This window comes from Culex quinquefasciatus, chromosome 2 (assembly GCF_015732765.1).
Source record: "Culex quinquefasciatus strain JHB chromosome 2, VPISU_Cqui_1.0_pri_paternal, whole genome shotgun sequence".
Classification (NCBI taxonomy): Eukaryota; Metazoa; Arthropoda; class Insecta; order Diptera; family Culicidae; genus Culex; species Culex quinquefasciatus.
This window is the reverse complement of record NC_051862.1, coordinates 205127336-205141126: the sequence shown is the minus strand read 5'-3', so window position 1 is coordinate 205141126 and position 13791 is coordinate 205127336. Positions and strand designations below refer to the sequence as shown.

Genomic DNA, 13791 nt, shown 5'->3' with positions numbered 1-13791 from the left:
AAATAAAAACCGCGTGTACGTTTGTCAAAGTTATATTCGAGAGTGGTTACAGCAGAGTGAAAATATCTGACAGGAGTTGAGCTACACGCTAAAGGGCGTTTACTCATTTCTTCTTGTTTACTAATCTACCACAGACAAGTGGACAGCTTAAATCTCCAACACACCTCCTTAAGCTGATCCGCTGATCCCCATCGCTGATCGGTTGCGCTCCAGCTTGATCCGTTCCAGAGACTTTGTCAGGCCGTCCGCCGTCTGCTCGTCCGTGCTGACGTAGGTCAGCTGCACGATCTTCTTGTCGAGGGCGTCACGGATATAATGGTGACGAATGTCGATATGCTTGGTACGTGTAACCTCCATTCTTGGCGATGCAGATGGCGCTTTGGTTATCGCAGCGTAGCTCGATCGGTTGCTTTCGTCCCAGTTGAGCCAACAATCCGTGCCACCACGAAGCTTCCTGAACAGTTGCAGCCAGAGCCATATACTCGGCTTCACAGGTTGACAGCGCGACAGTCGGCTGTCGTTTGCAGCTCCAAGCAACTGCACCTCCTTGCAGCATGAAGATGTAGCCACTTGTTGACTTCCGGTCGTCCAAATCCGATGCCCAGCTTGCGTCGGCGTACCCGACTAGCTCTGTGTTGCCGTGCTTCCTGTAACGCAGCTTCAACCCGCACGTGCCTCGTAGGTACCGGAACAGGTGTTTGACTGCTTCCCAGTGCTTCGGCCCAGGATTTGCGTTGAAACGACTCAGTTGGTTCACTGCGTGCATGATGTCCGGCCGGGTACAGGTGGCCAGGTACATCAGACTTCCTACGGCTTCGGGGTAGGGAACTCGTTTCATCTTCTCCGCCTCGTCCGCCGTTTTCGGCGCCATCTCCTTGATCAGCTTCACGCACGGGTTCGATGGTGTCGACACGGGCTTGGCGTTCTGCATGTTGAACCGGGTGAGCATCGATTCAATGTATGCTTGCTGGTCTAGCGCGACACAGCCTTGTCCGCGGGTGACGCGGATGCCCAGGCAGCTGCTGACAGGTCCCAAGTCCTTCATCCGGAATGTGCTGCTCAGCTTGGCCTTGATCTCGTTCTTCATCCCTTCGTCATTGGAACGATCACGACGTCGTCGACGTAGATTGCAACGAACAGTATCTTTCCGTCGGCGATCCGGTTGTACAGGCACGGGTCGTACTTCGAGGAATGCAGGCCAAAACGTTTCAGTGCGGCGTCCAACTTTCCGTTCCACACTCGACTTGACTGCTTCAATCCGTAGAGCGCTTTGTTCAAGCGGCAGACCAGGTTGCGTCTGGTCGGGTCCTCGAAACAGGGTGGCTGCTCCATGAAAATTTCCTCTTCCAACTCGCTCTGCAGGAAGGCGGTTGTGGCGTCCATCTGGTCCATCGACAAGTCATATCTGGCGGAGAGCGCGAACAGATATCGCAGGGAACTGTGACGTACGACTGGCGAGTAGGTTTCGTCATAGTCTTCCCCCTTTCGCTGCGAAAATCCTTTCACAACCAATCGCGCCTTGTGCCGATCTACATTGCCACTCGCGTCGTGCTTGGTCTTGAAGACCCACCGACACTTGATGGCCTTTCTGCCCTTCGGTAGTTCCGTCAGCGTCCAGGTATCGTTCGCCATCAGCGCCTCGTACTCGTCGAACATGGCCTTCTTCCAGCTTGCAGAGTCCTCTCGAGACAGCGCATCCTTGTGGGACAAGGGATCGCCGTCGACTGCCAGACTCCTGGCTGTGGCCACCACGCAGCTCATGTCGCGACTCGGCGGGACCGGGTCATCGGATTCCTCCGACGATTTGTCCTCGCTGGCGTCGTCGTCGCTGGTATCGGTTGGTTCGACCTCCTGTAAGGGATTGGGACGCGGCAAACCTCTGAGCGAAACATGGAAATCATCGTACTTGCCTGGAAGTTTGTGCTCCCGACCGCTGCGCCTCAACTCCGGTGACAACGGAGGATTTGAAGATGATTGCGGTGGGAGCACGGAGGTCACGTCGGTCACTGAGCCAGCTGTTTCCTCGAACCCGAGAAACTCGTCTTCGCTGTTGTCGACATCCGGGACACGGTCCGTGTCGGGATTCTCCAGCTCGTTCTCGGCGGCGTCGTCGATTTCCACAAAGCGATTCGGCGAACCACTTGCTGTCGGCGGCACGTACGGTTCGATGTCCAGCCGCACCACTTGCTCTTGACGTCGATCCTCCTGCTTCTCCAGTACGCCTTCGTTGATGAAGCGGACCTCGCGGCTGCTGAAGACTTTCCGTGACTGCGGGTCGTAGAACCGATACCCTTTAACGTGTTCGTCGTAGCCGACAAAATGTACTCGTGCGACTTCGGGTCCAGCTTCCGTCGTTTCTGTTTGGGGATTTGGACCATCGCTTTGGTGCCGAAGATTCTCAGGTGCGACAAATCCGGCTTCTTGCTTGTCCAAACCTCTTCCGGCGTCGATTCGTGACCTTGCGTGGGAGACCGGTTGAGAAGGTAAACAGCTGTGCCCACGGCCTCCGCCCAGAACTTCTTCTCCAGTCCAGCTCCGAACAGTAGACATCGAGCGCGCTCAACAATTGTGCGGTTTCCGCGCTCGGACATGCCGTTTTGTTCTGGGGTGTAGGGGTTCGCCGTCTGGTGCACGATGCCGTGCTGTTTCAGGTAGCTTCTCATACCGTTGTTCACGTACTCCTTCCCGTTGTCACTTCGCAGCACCTTCAGCTTGCGCTCGGACTGGCGTTCGACCATCAGGTGGAACTCCTTGAAGGTTCTCAAGACTTCCTCCTCCGACTTCGTCTTCAGGAAGAACACCCACATCTTCCGGGAACGGTCGTCCACGAACAGGATGTAGTATCTGCTTCCAGCCATAGATGGTACTTCGAACGGTCCGCAGATGTCGGTGTGAACCACATCGAGCATCCCGGTAGCGCGCGAACCCTTCTTGTTGAACGGCTGTCGTGTGCTTCCCCATCGGGCACACCTTGCAGTCCTCCTTGTCGGCTCCGACGATCTTGATCCCGTTGGCGAGTCCACTAGCTAGCTTTCGAACGCTTGGCAAATTCAGGTGTCCCAGGCGCTGGTGCCAGACCTCGAGATCAACCGCAGACGAGCAAGCGAGTGCGCTCTTCGTTCCTGCGATCGCAGATCGAGCTTGAACAGTTCCCGGTAACGAGTTCCAGTTGCCATGACGTCACCGTCCGAGTTCAGCACCTTCACTCCAGCGGAGTTGAAGATTACCGTGCAGCCTCGCTTCACGATCTGGTTGACTGACAGCAGGTTCGATGACAGCTCCGGGATGACTTGCACGTCATTCACGACGATCGGGGAATCCGGGCAACTTTTCGGGGTGAGCTGCATCCGCCCCTTCGCCACGACCTTCATCGCCCCTCTGTTGGCTGCAACCACGGTTCCTCCATACTGCTGAAGATCCTCCAGCATCGCGTCCGACTTCGAAAAATGGTTCGATGCGCCGGAGTCAAAGTACCAGTTGTCATCCTCCTCGTTGAGTGCCGACAACACGGTGCACCAAGCACTTCCGTCCTTCTTCGGCTCCTTCATCTTGCAATCACGAGCGATGTGACCGTAGTTGTGGCAGCGCCGACATTTCGGTCCTTTGGATGTGCTCGGGTGACTGCTGGGTGGATTGCTCTGGTGGCTTTTCGTCGACTTCTTGTGCTGCTTGTTGCTTGCGAACGCCCCTCCGACGGAACAGACACCTCCTGCAGCAGCTTCGTCTTGATTAGATCCCCTGTGATTGCTTGGCCGCAATTTTCCAAGGCCATAATCATTGGACGATACGATGCTGGCAATCCGTTGAGCAGGAACGATCCGACCCACTCATCCGTCACGTCAAAGCCGATTCCGCGCAACTGGTGTGCGGCATCCAGGATGTCGGACACAAACGCTTGCATCGACTCGCTGTTGTCCAGCCTCGTCGACGTCAATTTGTTGATAAGCGCCATCCGTCGAGTCAATCCGGAATCCTCGAAGACATTTTCGAGCTTCGTCCAAACTTCCTTCGCCGTTTGCACCCCCCTGAGGTGGTGGAAGTTCGATTTGTGGACCATGAGGATGATCCGCCCCTTGGCCAGCTTGTCCATCACCGGGTCGACCACGGCGCCTGCTGCCGGTTCAACTGCGTCCCAAAGGCCTTCAACCTCCAACATCGTCTGCACAGCGAACTTCCAATCCGGCCAGTTTTCACGGCCCATCAGGAGCTCCATCGGCGGCAGATTCGACAGGGTTTGCTTTGTGGCAGCGCGCCCGGGAGCCTCAGCTCCGTCCCCGCCCGTGGACATTTCGATCGCGAAACTTCCGAAAACTCGCGGCGAAAACTTTTTAACTCGAACAAACGCGTTCGAACAGGCCCATAACCTGTAAAAGGTGGAGCGCGCAGTAGAAATAAAAACCGCGTGTACGTTTGTAAAAGTTGTATTCGAGAGTGTTTACAGCAGAGTGAAAATATCTGACAGGAGTTGAGCTACACGCTAAAGGGCGTTTACTCATTTCTTCTTGTTTACTAATCTACCACAGACAAGTGGACAGCTTAAATCTCCAACAGTTACGTTCCCCAAGGGGTACACCAGCCTCAAGCAGCTGAGTGAAATCAAGCGCTTGAGAAGATTTCACATCCGATGGGAGGCCTACCGGAACAAGCGACCCAACCAAAGCGGTGTGCCAACTGCTTTGGTGCCCACGAAGCTACCCAAGCGCCAAGCGTGCGGAATTCATCCAGCGGCGACAGCAGGCGTCGAAATCAAAACCGTCGGCAAGGAAGGCGGAAAAGCAGAGTCCAGCAGTTCCGGCGTTCACGCCGGCGGAGTTCCCTCCGCTGCCAGGCGCAGTTCCGGACGGAAAATTGAAGGATCGCCCTCGACTCGCAGGAAGCAGTCAAGGTGCCCCGAGACGGTGGACCCACGGAGAAGGAAGCCGGGGAGGTACTCTACAGTTCGGCTGAGCTGTGGGGTATTTTCTCCGAGTACATCGGCAGGTTCAAGGCCTGCAAGACCCGCTTGGACCAAGTAACGCTCGTCAGTTACATGATCTCCAAGTATGGAATTTAAAATGTTTTTTTTTTATTATATATTGTTTTACTGATCCTCGGTCCCAACCTGGTCACAGCACCTAAAAAGACCTAATAAAAATAAGTTAAGAAAAAAAACCTCGTACAGGCTGATTTTACAAAACATTTTCTGCGTGTAGTGTGCACCCATTTTCAAAAATCATTATTGTCTGAGTTTGTTTCCCAGTTTTTCATACAATTTTTCAGCTCAACCCATACAACACTTTTACTTCTAGTGATTACACAAACTAAACCATTCGTACAGCCGCCGGTTGATTTCATTCGTCTGTTTAGCTGAAATATAATCACAAATAGGGTAGATAATATTGTCAGTGTACCTGTCATTATTATATTACCAACAACATACAATAACGCCAACAACAAAAGTTTTGAAAGTCTTCCAGTTACTTTCACTTATCTAGTAAAGACGAAACGAACGTGATAGCCAAGATTCATCTGGAATATTAACTTAAACACAGAGATATCCTGTAATCTCAATTCGGCAATGTACGTATTTTGAGCAACTTGCTTGTTCCGAATAGCATTTAGAAGCTTATAACCCCATTTTCCATTCAGATGAAAGAATTCTCAGTGAAAACGGAATCCGACTTCGAAATGAAGTCCACCCTGGAGGATAGCCAAAACCACCCAGAATCTAAAGAAACGGCCTCTTTCTGTTACGAAACTGTGGTCAAGGAGGAAGTTATCCTAGAAGACGAATGTGTTCCAACAAAAAAATCATGGTTTGCGAAGAATGCAACAAATCGTACACCAATCGAGAGCTTTTTAGATCGCATAAATATAAACATAGGATGCTTAAAGAGGGAAAGTTTACCTGCAAAATTTGCGATAAGGTAAAAGCGTATAAAATTCGTTGAGTGGCAACAATTTATTAATTTATGTTTAATGTTTACAGAGATTCAGAGATAAATATGCTTTGACCATTCACCTGCAGGGTATTCATTTAGTATCCAAGCTTATTAAACCAGTATCAAGTAAAAAGGGTGATTTGAACGAACCGGATGTTAAACAGTTTCCAAAAACCATCACGAACGAAAACGGACAATTCAAATGCACAGAATGTGACGAGAAATTCGAGTTTCTGTACCTACAGCAGCGACACATTCGACGGCATACTGCTTTGAAACAAGAGTTGTACAAATGTGAAGAATGCAATAAGGCTTTTGCCTCGAATCCGGAATTTCTCAGTCACATGAAACGAGTTCACGAGCAATATGCAAAAAAAGCTTTGCAAGTTTCCGTGAAGGAAGAGGATGGAGTCTTCATCTGCAGTAAATGTAACAAAACGTTTGAGGAGCGACACTTGTGCCAGCAACATATTTTGAAACATTTATTAGTGACGAAGGAAAGAACTGTTTCCTGTCCCAAGTGCCCTAAAGTAAGAATTTATCCAAGCAGATTTTGGTCACGTTTGTTATTAATCGATAAATATTTTCAGACTTTCATATCAGAAAAATATCTTGTAAAACACGAGGCATGGCACGAAGCATCTATCAAAAAACTAAGTGAAGTAATAAAATGCGATGAGTGCAACAAGACATTCAAAACAAAACGCATCTTATCTAGACACCTTAGAAGGCACGCGGCCATGAAGGAAGGCAAATATCAATGCAAGATTTGCAGTATGGTAAGTTTCAATGGCACTCCATGTTATTTATCAACTTTAGTTAATTCCTATCTGTATTTAGCGACACGCATCTGACCGCGAGTTGAAAATTCACACAAAGAAGCACGAAATGAACGTGGAAATGCCGTCAGTTCCACCTCCAGTTATAATTGTAAGAAATGATCACAGTGCATTCCAATGTCCCGAGTGCGGTATGGTGTTCACCGTCCGGCGTGCCTACAACAACCATGCGCAAAGACATATAAATATACGAAATGGCATGTACAAGTGCGATATTTGCGAAAAGGTAGGAATAAATTAGTTACAGCGCTGTTTCACCATTAAACGAATATGTTTCTTTTTAGCTTTGTGGATCTGCCCAAAACCTTGACACGCACATGCGGAGACATCGAAAGGGACAGATTAAAGAAGTCACTCAACCTAGAGAACTGTCGTATGAATGCTCAAAATGTGATAAAAAATTTGGCAAGAAGCTTCTGTTAGCCAGGCACGTCAAAATGCACGAGGCTATCGAAAAAGGTCTTTACAGGTGCAAGTTATGTGGAAGGGTAATACGAATTTACTTCTTTTATTGATAAAGTTATAATAACATTTTATTTCATTTTTGCAGTATTTAGGATCACCCAAATCGCTCGCAGTACACGAGCAGGGACATGACGACGATAAAAGCAAAAATGTACATAAATGTACCGAATGTGACCGCACGTATTTTCGCAAGGATTCCTACCTCACTCATGTTAAGGCGAAACATGGTGAAAACAAACCGAAACAACATGAAAATGTAAAAATGGAGGAAAGTTGATATTTTGTTACTTCAGTTTTCGTTATATGGAATAAAACAGGAGATTTATGTAAAATAAAAAAGTCAGCCGACTTTCTTGTAACAGTGTGAATGTTTATTTGTTAGTTTATAAGTTTGCATGTCATCCCAGTCAATTTAATTTTAACTTGATTTGACGCACGTTAACGCATTCCGTTTAAAAAGCAACAACCGATTCCGTGTTCTCTGAACATAACACATTTTTGGTTCTAGTACTGAAGCCCCGATGGTTTGTCACCATTGGTTTTAAAACAAACGGGGTAACTTTTTAGTTTGATCCCGTGTAAATAAAAACAGTTCGTCACATTTTGAATTAACTTTGTCAAACCAATCGGGTATAAACTGTAAAGTGTAAAACGAAGAAGCGATCAATCACCGGGGGTTGAGTGTACTAGAACTCCAAAATTCGAATATGAAAAAGTGTGAAAAATCTTTCAGTGAATCGTGATCCATTTAGAGTGTAATTTGTTTTGTGCAAAAAGCTCATTTTCCTTTTACTGTGTATCACACATCTTTTAGTTTTGACATTTCTATTTGTTTGTAAACATTTAAACACAACAGTTCGCTTATCGTTTGGGTTTTTTTTTGTGCAAAATAACTTTGTAAGACGGCACTATTCATCACATAAACGAACATATTTCGTTTCTTTCTGACGACTTTACTTGAAAATCAACCTCCACTGTAAGTATTTACTCATTTCAAAAGAGCGTTTAACAAAACCTTTCCCATACAGATGGCCAAAATCACGGTGAAAACGGAACCCGATTACGAAATGCACTCCACCCTGGAGGATCAGCAAACGCAGCAGGAGGGATCTGAGGATATGACTTCTTTCTGTTACGAAACTGTGGTCAAGGAGGAAGTTATCCTGGAAGACGAATTTATTTCACCAGAAGAGGAGAGCGCCAGAGAGTGTAATAAGGCATTTGCCACGGAAAACAAAAGCCACATCAAACGAGCTCACGAGAAACATGCACAGAAGAGCTCGGAGGTTTCCGTGCTGGAAGAGGATGGAGTCTTCATCTGCAGTAAATGTAACAAAACGTTTGAGGAGCGACACTTGTGCCAGCAACATATTTCGAAACATTTTTCATTGACGAAGGAAAGAACTGTTTCCTGTCCCAAGTGCCCTAAAGTAAGAATTTATCCAGACAGATTGTGGTTACGATTGTTATTGGTCGATAAATATTTTCAGAAATTTTTATCTGAAAAACATCTTGCAAAACACGAGGCATGGCACGAAGCATCTATCAAAAACAAAGTGAAGTAATAAAATGCGATGAGTGCAACAAGACATTCAAAACCAAGCGCATGTTAACCCGACACCTCAAAAGGCACGAGGCCATGAAAGAAGGCAAATATCAATGCAAGATTTGCAGTATGGTAAGTTTCAACGGAACTCCATGTTATCAACTTGAACTAATTCTCTATTTTAGCGACACGCATCTGACTACGAGTTAAAAATTCACACAAAGAGGCACGAAATTAACGTGAAAATGCCGTCAGTTCCACCTCCAGTTATAATTGTAAGAAATGATCATAGTGCATTCCAATGCTCCGAGTGCAGTATGGTGTTCACCGTCCGACGGGCCTATAAAACCCATGCGCAAAAACATATAAATATACGAAATGGCATGTATAAGTGCGATATTTGCGAAAAGGTAGGAATAAATTAGTTACAGCGCTGTTTCACTATTGGACGGATTTTTTTTTCAGATATGCGGATCTTCCCATAATCTCGACACGCACATGCGGAGACATCGAAACGGAGAGATAAAAGAAGTTACTCAACGTAGAGAACTGTCGTATGAATGCTCAAAATGTGATAAAAAATTTGGCAGGCAGCTTCTGTTAAGTAAACACTTCAAAATTCACGAGGCTATCGAAAAAGGTCTTTACAAGTGCAAGTTATGTGGAAAGGTAATACAAATTTATTTCTTTTGGGACCATCCATAAACCATGTGGAAAATTTGTGGGTTGACGGTTGTGTACGCCTCATACAAAAAAGATCTTGTTTGTATGAAAGTTGTCCAAGGAGGGTGGTCCCATTGTTGATTAAGTTATTATAACAACTTTTTTATTTCCTTTTCGCAGTATTTAGGGTCACCCAGATCGCTCGTACTACACGAGCAAAGACATGATGCCAATAAGAAAGCAAGAAATGCACATAAATGTATCGAATGTGACCGCACGTATTTTCGCAAGTATTCCTTTATCTGCCATGTTAAGGCGAGGCACGGTGGAAATGAACCGAATCAACGAGAAAATGTAAAAATCGACAAATGTTGAACATATGTTACTTCAGTTTTTCTTCTTATGAAATAAAAAGGAGATTTATGAAAAGAAAAACAAATCCACCTTCTTTCTTGTAACAGTGTTTATTTGTTAGTTTATAAGTTTGGATGTCATCCCAGTCAGGTTAATCAGAATTCTGAACACGCATCCAATTTGAATTGTTTACGCAATCCGTTCTAAAACCAACAACCGATTCCGCGTTCCCTGAATTTTTCAATTCAATCAAAACACATCTCCACCAACCGGACAGGGGCAGAATGGGCCATCCTTGGTTTTGGGCTTTAGAATGGATTTAGACCTACTGTAAGGCAAGAGTCTTATAAAGGACGTCAAATACCATCACCACACGGAAAACGACGTTTGAATTAAGTGTATTTTTCGAATAACATTTTTGCTCAAAATTAGAAAAATGTTGTTTATTTCGAGGTTCTTATATAAGCTTTCTCAAAAGTTAGATTGTTTGAAAAAGTTTGTTGAATGTTTAGAATGTTACCAGGAGCTATTACGAAGGTAATCAAACAACAACGGAACCTTCAAATCATTTAGAGGCTTGGTGGAGGAAGTGTTAAATTAAAATCCACTTGGGGGCAGAATGGACCACCCTTTTCCTGCCTTGTAAAACAATCAAAAGTTACGAAATTCGAGCTATTATTTCACTCCTGGTAGCTTCGCAAAACACGTTTAATGCAACATTAGTTGATTTTTTAGTTGTTTTGATGTTTATTTGTAAAAATAGTGTCTTATTTAAACATATTAACACTTTTTTCAAAAATGTTTGTTTTGGAAAGTGATTTTTTTTATAAAAGTGGTCTAACTTCATAGAAACTATGTTAGAAAGGGACATTAACGTGAAGACTTCCATCATTGTCATGATTTTTCGTTCAAAGATATAAATTTTGCGTCGCTTTCAATATTTTGACAAAATTCCTTCAACAAGTTGTTTAGAATAGTGCCCTACACATGCTGATTCCTTTTGGTAACGATTATCCCATTCCTTGTAAAGTTATGCAAATCGTCATTAATCAATGATTGCCAACTAGGACGTCAATGACTGTGCCACAAAAGTATATAAATTTTGAAGCACAATAGATTTAGATCAAACATCCTTCGGTGGCCTCGAGAAGGCAACAACCGGCACACGCTGATTCCTTTTGGTGCTGAAATTCGTTAAATTGAATTTTTATACAGAATTTTTTATAGTGATGATCAATTTTCTTCGAAAATGATCAACGGCTTCACCTTAAGTCATTTATTATCTCCCTTCAACGTTGTATTAGACGAAATGGCTTGTTTTCTTAAGGTGGCCCATTCTGCCCCGCACTCTGAAAAGTAGTCGAAAAACATTTTTAAATTGCATCAAAAATAGTTTTCAGCTAAAATTTTCATCAACCAAGCATACAACACTTCATGTTCCCTTCAGGGAACATCCCAAAGCATAGGCCTACTATGCTGAATTTATAAATTTGTATGTTTTTATATCATTTTGCTTGGGCGGGTCATTTTGCCCCCTGCCCCTATTAACTAAAAATGTAAAACGCAAAAGTGACCAACCACTGGAGGTTGAGTTTACTTGAACTCAAAAAATCGTATGACAAAGTGAGAAAACGCTTCCAGTAAATCGTGATCCATTTAGGGTGTAATGTTCGGTGCAAAAAGGTTATATTCCGTTTACTGTGTATATTATAAATCTTATGTTCTCTGACAGTTATATTTGTTTGTAAACAAATAAGCACTGCAGTTCTTTAATCGTAACGATCGTAACTATTTGTTACAATTTGTTTGTGAAAACTGATCGCAACAGTTCAGTTTTTACAATCTTCCTTGCTAAATAACTTTGTAAGTCGGCACTGGAACATATTTCGTTTCTTTTGACAACTTGACTTAAAAAACAACCTCCACTGTAAGTATTTTACGCATTTCAAAATAAGGAGAACTTTTAATAAACTATCTTTTTCCCATTAAGATGGCCGAAATTACGGTGAAAACGGAGCCCGGTTACGAAATGCACTCCTCCCTGGAGGATCAGCAAACGCAGCAGGAGGAATCTAAGGCCACGACTTCTTTCTGTTACGAAACTGTGACGAAGGAAGAAGTAATACTGGAAGACGAATTTGTTTCACCAGAAGAGGAGAGCGCAACCAAGCAAGATATGTTTTGCGAAGAATGCAACAAATCGTTCACAAATCGAGCGCTTTTCAGAACTCACAAGTATAAACATAAGGTTGTCAAAGAGGGAAAGTATACCTGCCAAATCTGCGATAAGGTAGAAGCACCGATATTCATTAAGTGGCAACAATTAATTAATAATATTTGTAATATTTACAGTGCTTTAGAGACAAATATGCTCTGACCATTCACCTGCAGGGCATTCATCTGGTGTCCAAGCTCACTAAAAACAAAAAGAACGAAGAATTGAACGAACCGGATGTTAAACAGTTTCCAAAAACCATCACGAACGAAAATGGACAATTCAAATGCACCGAGTGTGACGAGAGATTTGAGTTCCAGTACCTGCAGCAGCGACACATTCGAAGGCATTCGGCATTGAAGCAAGGGTTGTACAAGTGCGAAGAGTGCAATAAGGCCTTTGCTACGCCCAGTGAAATCAAAAGTCACCTCAAACGAGCTCACGAGAAACATGCACAGAAGAGTTCGGAAGTTTCCGTGCAGGAAGAGGATGGAGTGTTTATCTGCAGTAAATGTAACAGGAAGTTTGAGGAGCGACACTTGTGCCAGCAACATATTTTGAGACATTTGGCACTGATGAAGGAACGGGTTTTCACTTGCTCCAAGTGTCCTAAGGTGAGAACTTATCAGATTTTTTTTTTGTACGTACGTGAATCTAATTGTTTCAATTTTTAGAAATTCATATCAGAAAAATATCTCGAAAAACATGAAGCATGGCACGAAGTTAAAGCAGCTCGTGTCGAACAATGTGAAATGGTGAAATGCGACGAGTGTAACAGGGAATTCCGAAATAAGCTCCTGTTGTCTCGACATATTCGCAGGCACAAGCTCATAAAAGAAGGCAAATTCCTTTGCGAGATTTGTGACGCGGTAATTCTTGAGAACGACAAAGATTAAGAATCAATGTTAATTTGTAGCGTTATTTTAGCGATACACAGCCAAGCGGCAGTTGATGAAACACGCAGAGAAGCATAAGAAGAATCCGTACCTGCCGTCATTCGAGCCTCCCGTTGTAATTGAACGGAACAACCACAGCGCGTTCAAGTGTCCGGACTGTGGCATGGTATTCACCGTTCGACGTGCGTATGACAATCATGCGCAGAGGCATGTAAATTTACGAAATGGCACGTACAAGTGCGACATTTGTGAGAAGGTAGGAATATGTTTATGGTCTTATAATATTAAATCTAACAAATATCTGCCTTTAAGGTGTGCGGATCAGAAAACAATCTGTACAATCATATGCGGCGCCACCGAATTGGCGAAATAAAGGAAATTTCTGAGCCGAGAGATCTTCCGTTTGATTGTCCCAAGTGTGATAAGAAGTTTGGCAAGAAGCATCTTTTGAAAAGACACACCAAAGTGCACGAGGCGATAGAAAAGGGTCTCTACAAGTGCAAGACTTGTTTGAAGGTAAAAGGTGGACGGTTTAATCTTTCAAAGTAGTTTTTATAATGTCCTTTTATTCTTACAGTACCTAGGATCATCTGCCTCGCTTGCGATACACGAACAGGGACACACTGGCAAGACCGCAAAGGATTAACACGTTCTGGATGTTACTGAATCTCAGTCGCTCAAAGAATTACGTCGAAATGCAAACTTAATTAAAAATAAATATAATTCATTGAGATCAATCTTTTTTTTTTTTAATTTAAACTAACGCCAACTTATGTTCTATTTAAAAAATAACAAGGCATAGGCATAAAGTGGATGACGGGTAAAAGGGTGGAAGTAACCCTCAAAAAGGGTTTGTCTACCTTATTTTGACAGATAAAGCGAAGACAGAACC

The 13791-nt window shown here is 44.3% G+C and overlaps 3 protein-coding genes across 6 annotated transcripts; 2 read left to right on the top strand and 1 right to left on the bottom strand.

Moving 5' to 3' along the window:
• Nucleotides 1-3050: 3050 nt before the first annotated feature.
• On the bottom strand, nt 3051-3548 carry LOC119766478. The gene has a single exon (XM_038251042.1). The coding sequence runs from the start codon at nt 3546-3548 to the stop codon at nt 3051-3053; it is 498 nt and encodes a 165-aa protein (XP_038106970.1).
• Nucleotides 3549-5784: 2236 nt separating this feature from the next.
• LOC6045410 (zinc finger protein 660) lies at nt 5785-9869 on the top strand. Of its 3 annotated transcripts, none has more exons than XM_038255619.1 (6): nt 5785-5906; nt 5969-6451; nt 6512-6700; nt 8957-9181; nt 9237-9440; nt 9615-9869. In XM_038255619.1, exons 1-6 carry the CDS (start codon nt 5793-5795, stop codon nt 9807-9809), a joined length of 1410 nt encoding a protein of 469 aa, XP_038111547.1. In that variant the 5' UTR covers nt 5785-5792; the 3' UTR covers nt 9810-9869. The 3 variants fall into 3 exon arrangements, with proteins under 3 accessions (XP_038111547.1, XP_038111546.1, XP_038111548.1); XM_038255618.1 differs by lacking the exon at nt 8957-9181 and adding an exon at nt 6762-6986; XM_038255620.1 differs by lacking the exons at nt 8957-9181; nt 9237-9440; nt 9615-9869 and adding exons at nt 6762-6986; nt 7045-7248; nt 7311-7564.
• LOC6045409 (oocyte zinc finger protein XlCOF6) lies at nt 8054-13636 on the top strand. 2 transcript variants are annotated; one of them, XM_038255617.1, is made up of 7 exons: nt 8054-8201; nt 11779-12078; nt 12141-12617; nt 12678-12872; nt 12931-13155; nt 13212-13415; nt 13477-13636. In XM_038255617.1, exons 2-7 carry the CDS (start codon nt 11779-11781, stop codon nt 13543-13545), a joined length of 1470 nt encoding a protein of 489 aa, XP_038111545.1. In that variant the 5' UTR covers nt 8054-8201; the 3' UTR covers nt 13546-13636. The 2 variants fall into 2 exon arrangements, with proteins under 2 accessions (XP_038111545.1, XP_038111544.1); XM_038255616.1 differs by lacking the exon at nt 8054-8201 and adding an exon at nt 11679-11715.
• Nucleotides 13637-13791: the final 155 nt, after the last annotated feature.

What these genes read in the sequence shown, in the direction of transcription:
- LOC119766478 (XM_038251042.1), bottom strand. Translation starts at nt 3,548, where the DNA reads ATGAAGGAGCCGAAGAAGGACGGAAGTGCTTGGTGCACCGTGTTGTCG.
- LOC6045409 (XM_038255617.1), top strand. Translation starts at nt 11,779, where the DNA reads ATGGCCGAAATTACGGTGAAAACGGAGCCCGGTTACGAAATGCACTCC. An exon ending in TTTGCGAGATTTGTGACGCG is followed by an intron (nt 12,873 to 12,930) that starts GTAATTCTTGAG and finishes GCGTTATTTTAG; the next exon opens with CGATACACAGCCAAGCGGCA. An exon ending in AGTGCAAGACTTGTTTGAAG is followed by an intron (nt 13,416 to 13,476) that starts GTAAAAGGTGGA and finishes TTATTCTTACAG; the next exon opens with TACCTAGGATCATCTGCCTC.
- LOC6045410 (XM_038255619.1), top strand. Translation starts at nt 5,793, where the DNA reads ATGGTTTGCGAAGAATGCAACAAATCGTACACCAATCGAGAGCTTTTT. An exon ending in AGTGCGATATTTGCGAAAAG is followed by an intron (nt 9,182 to 9,236) that starts GTAGGAATAAAT and finishes TTTTTTTTTCAG; the next exon opens with ATATGCGGATCTTCCCATAA. An exon ending in AGTGCAAGTTATGTGGAAAG is followed by an intron (nt 9,441 to 9,614) that starts GTAATACAAATT and finishes TCCTTTTCGCAG; the next exon opens with TATTTAGGGTCACCCAGATC.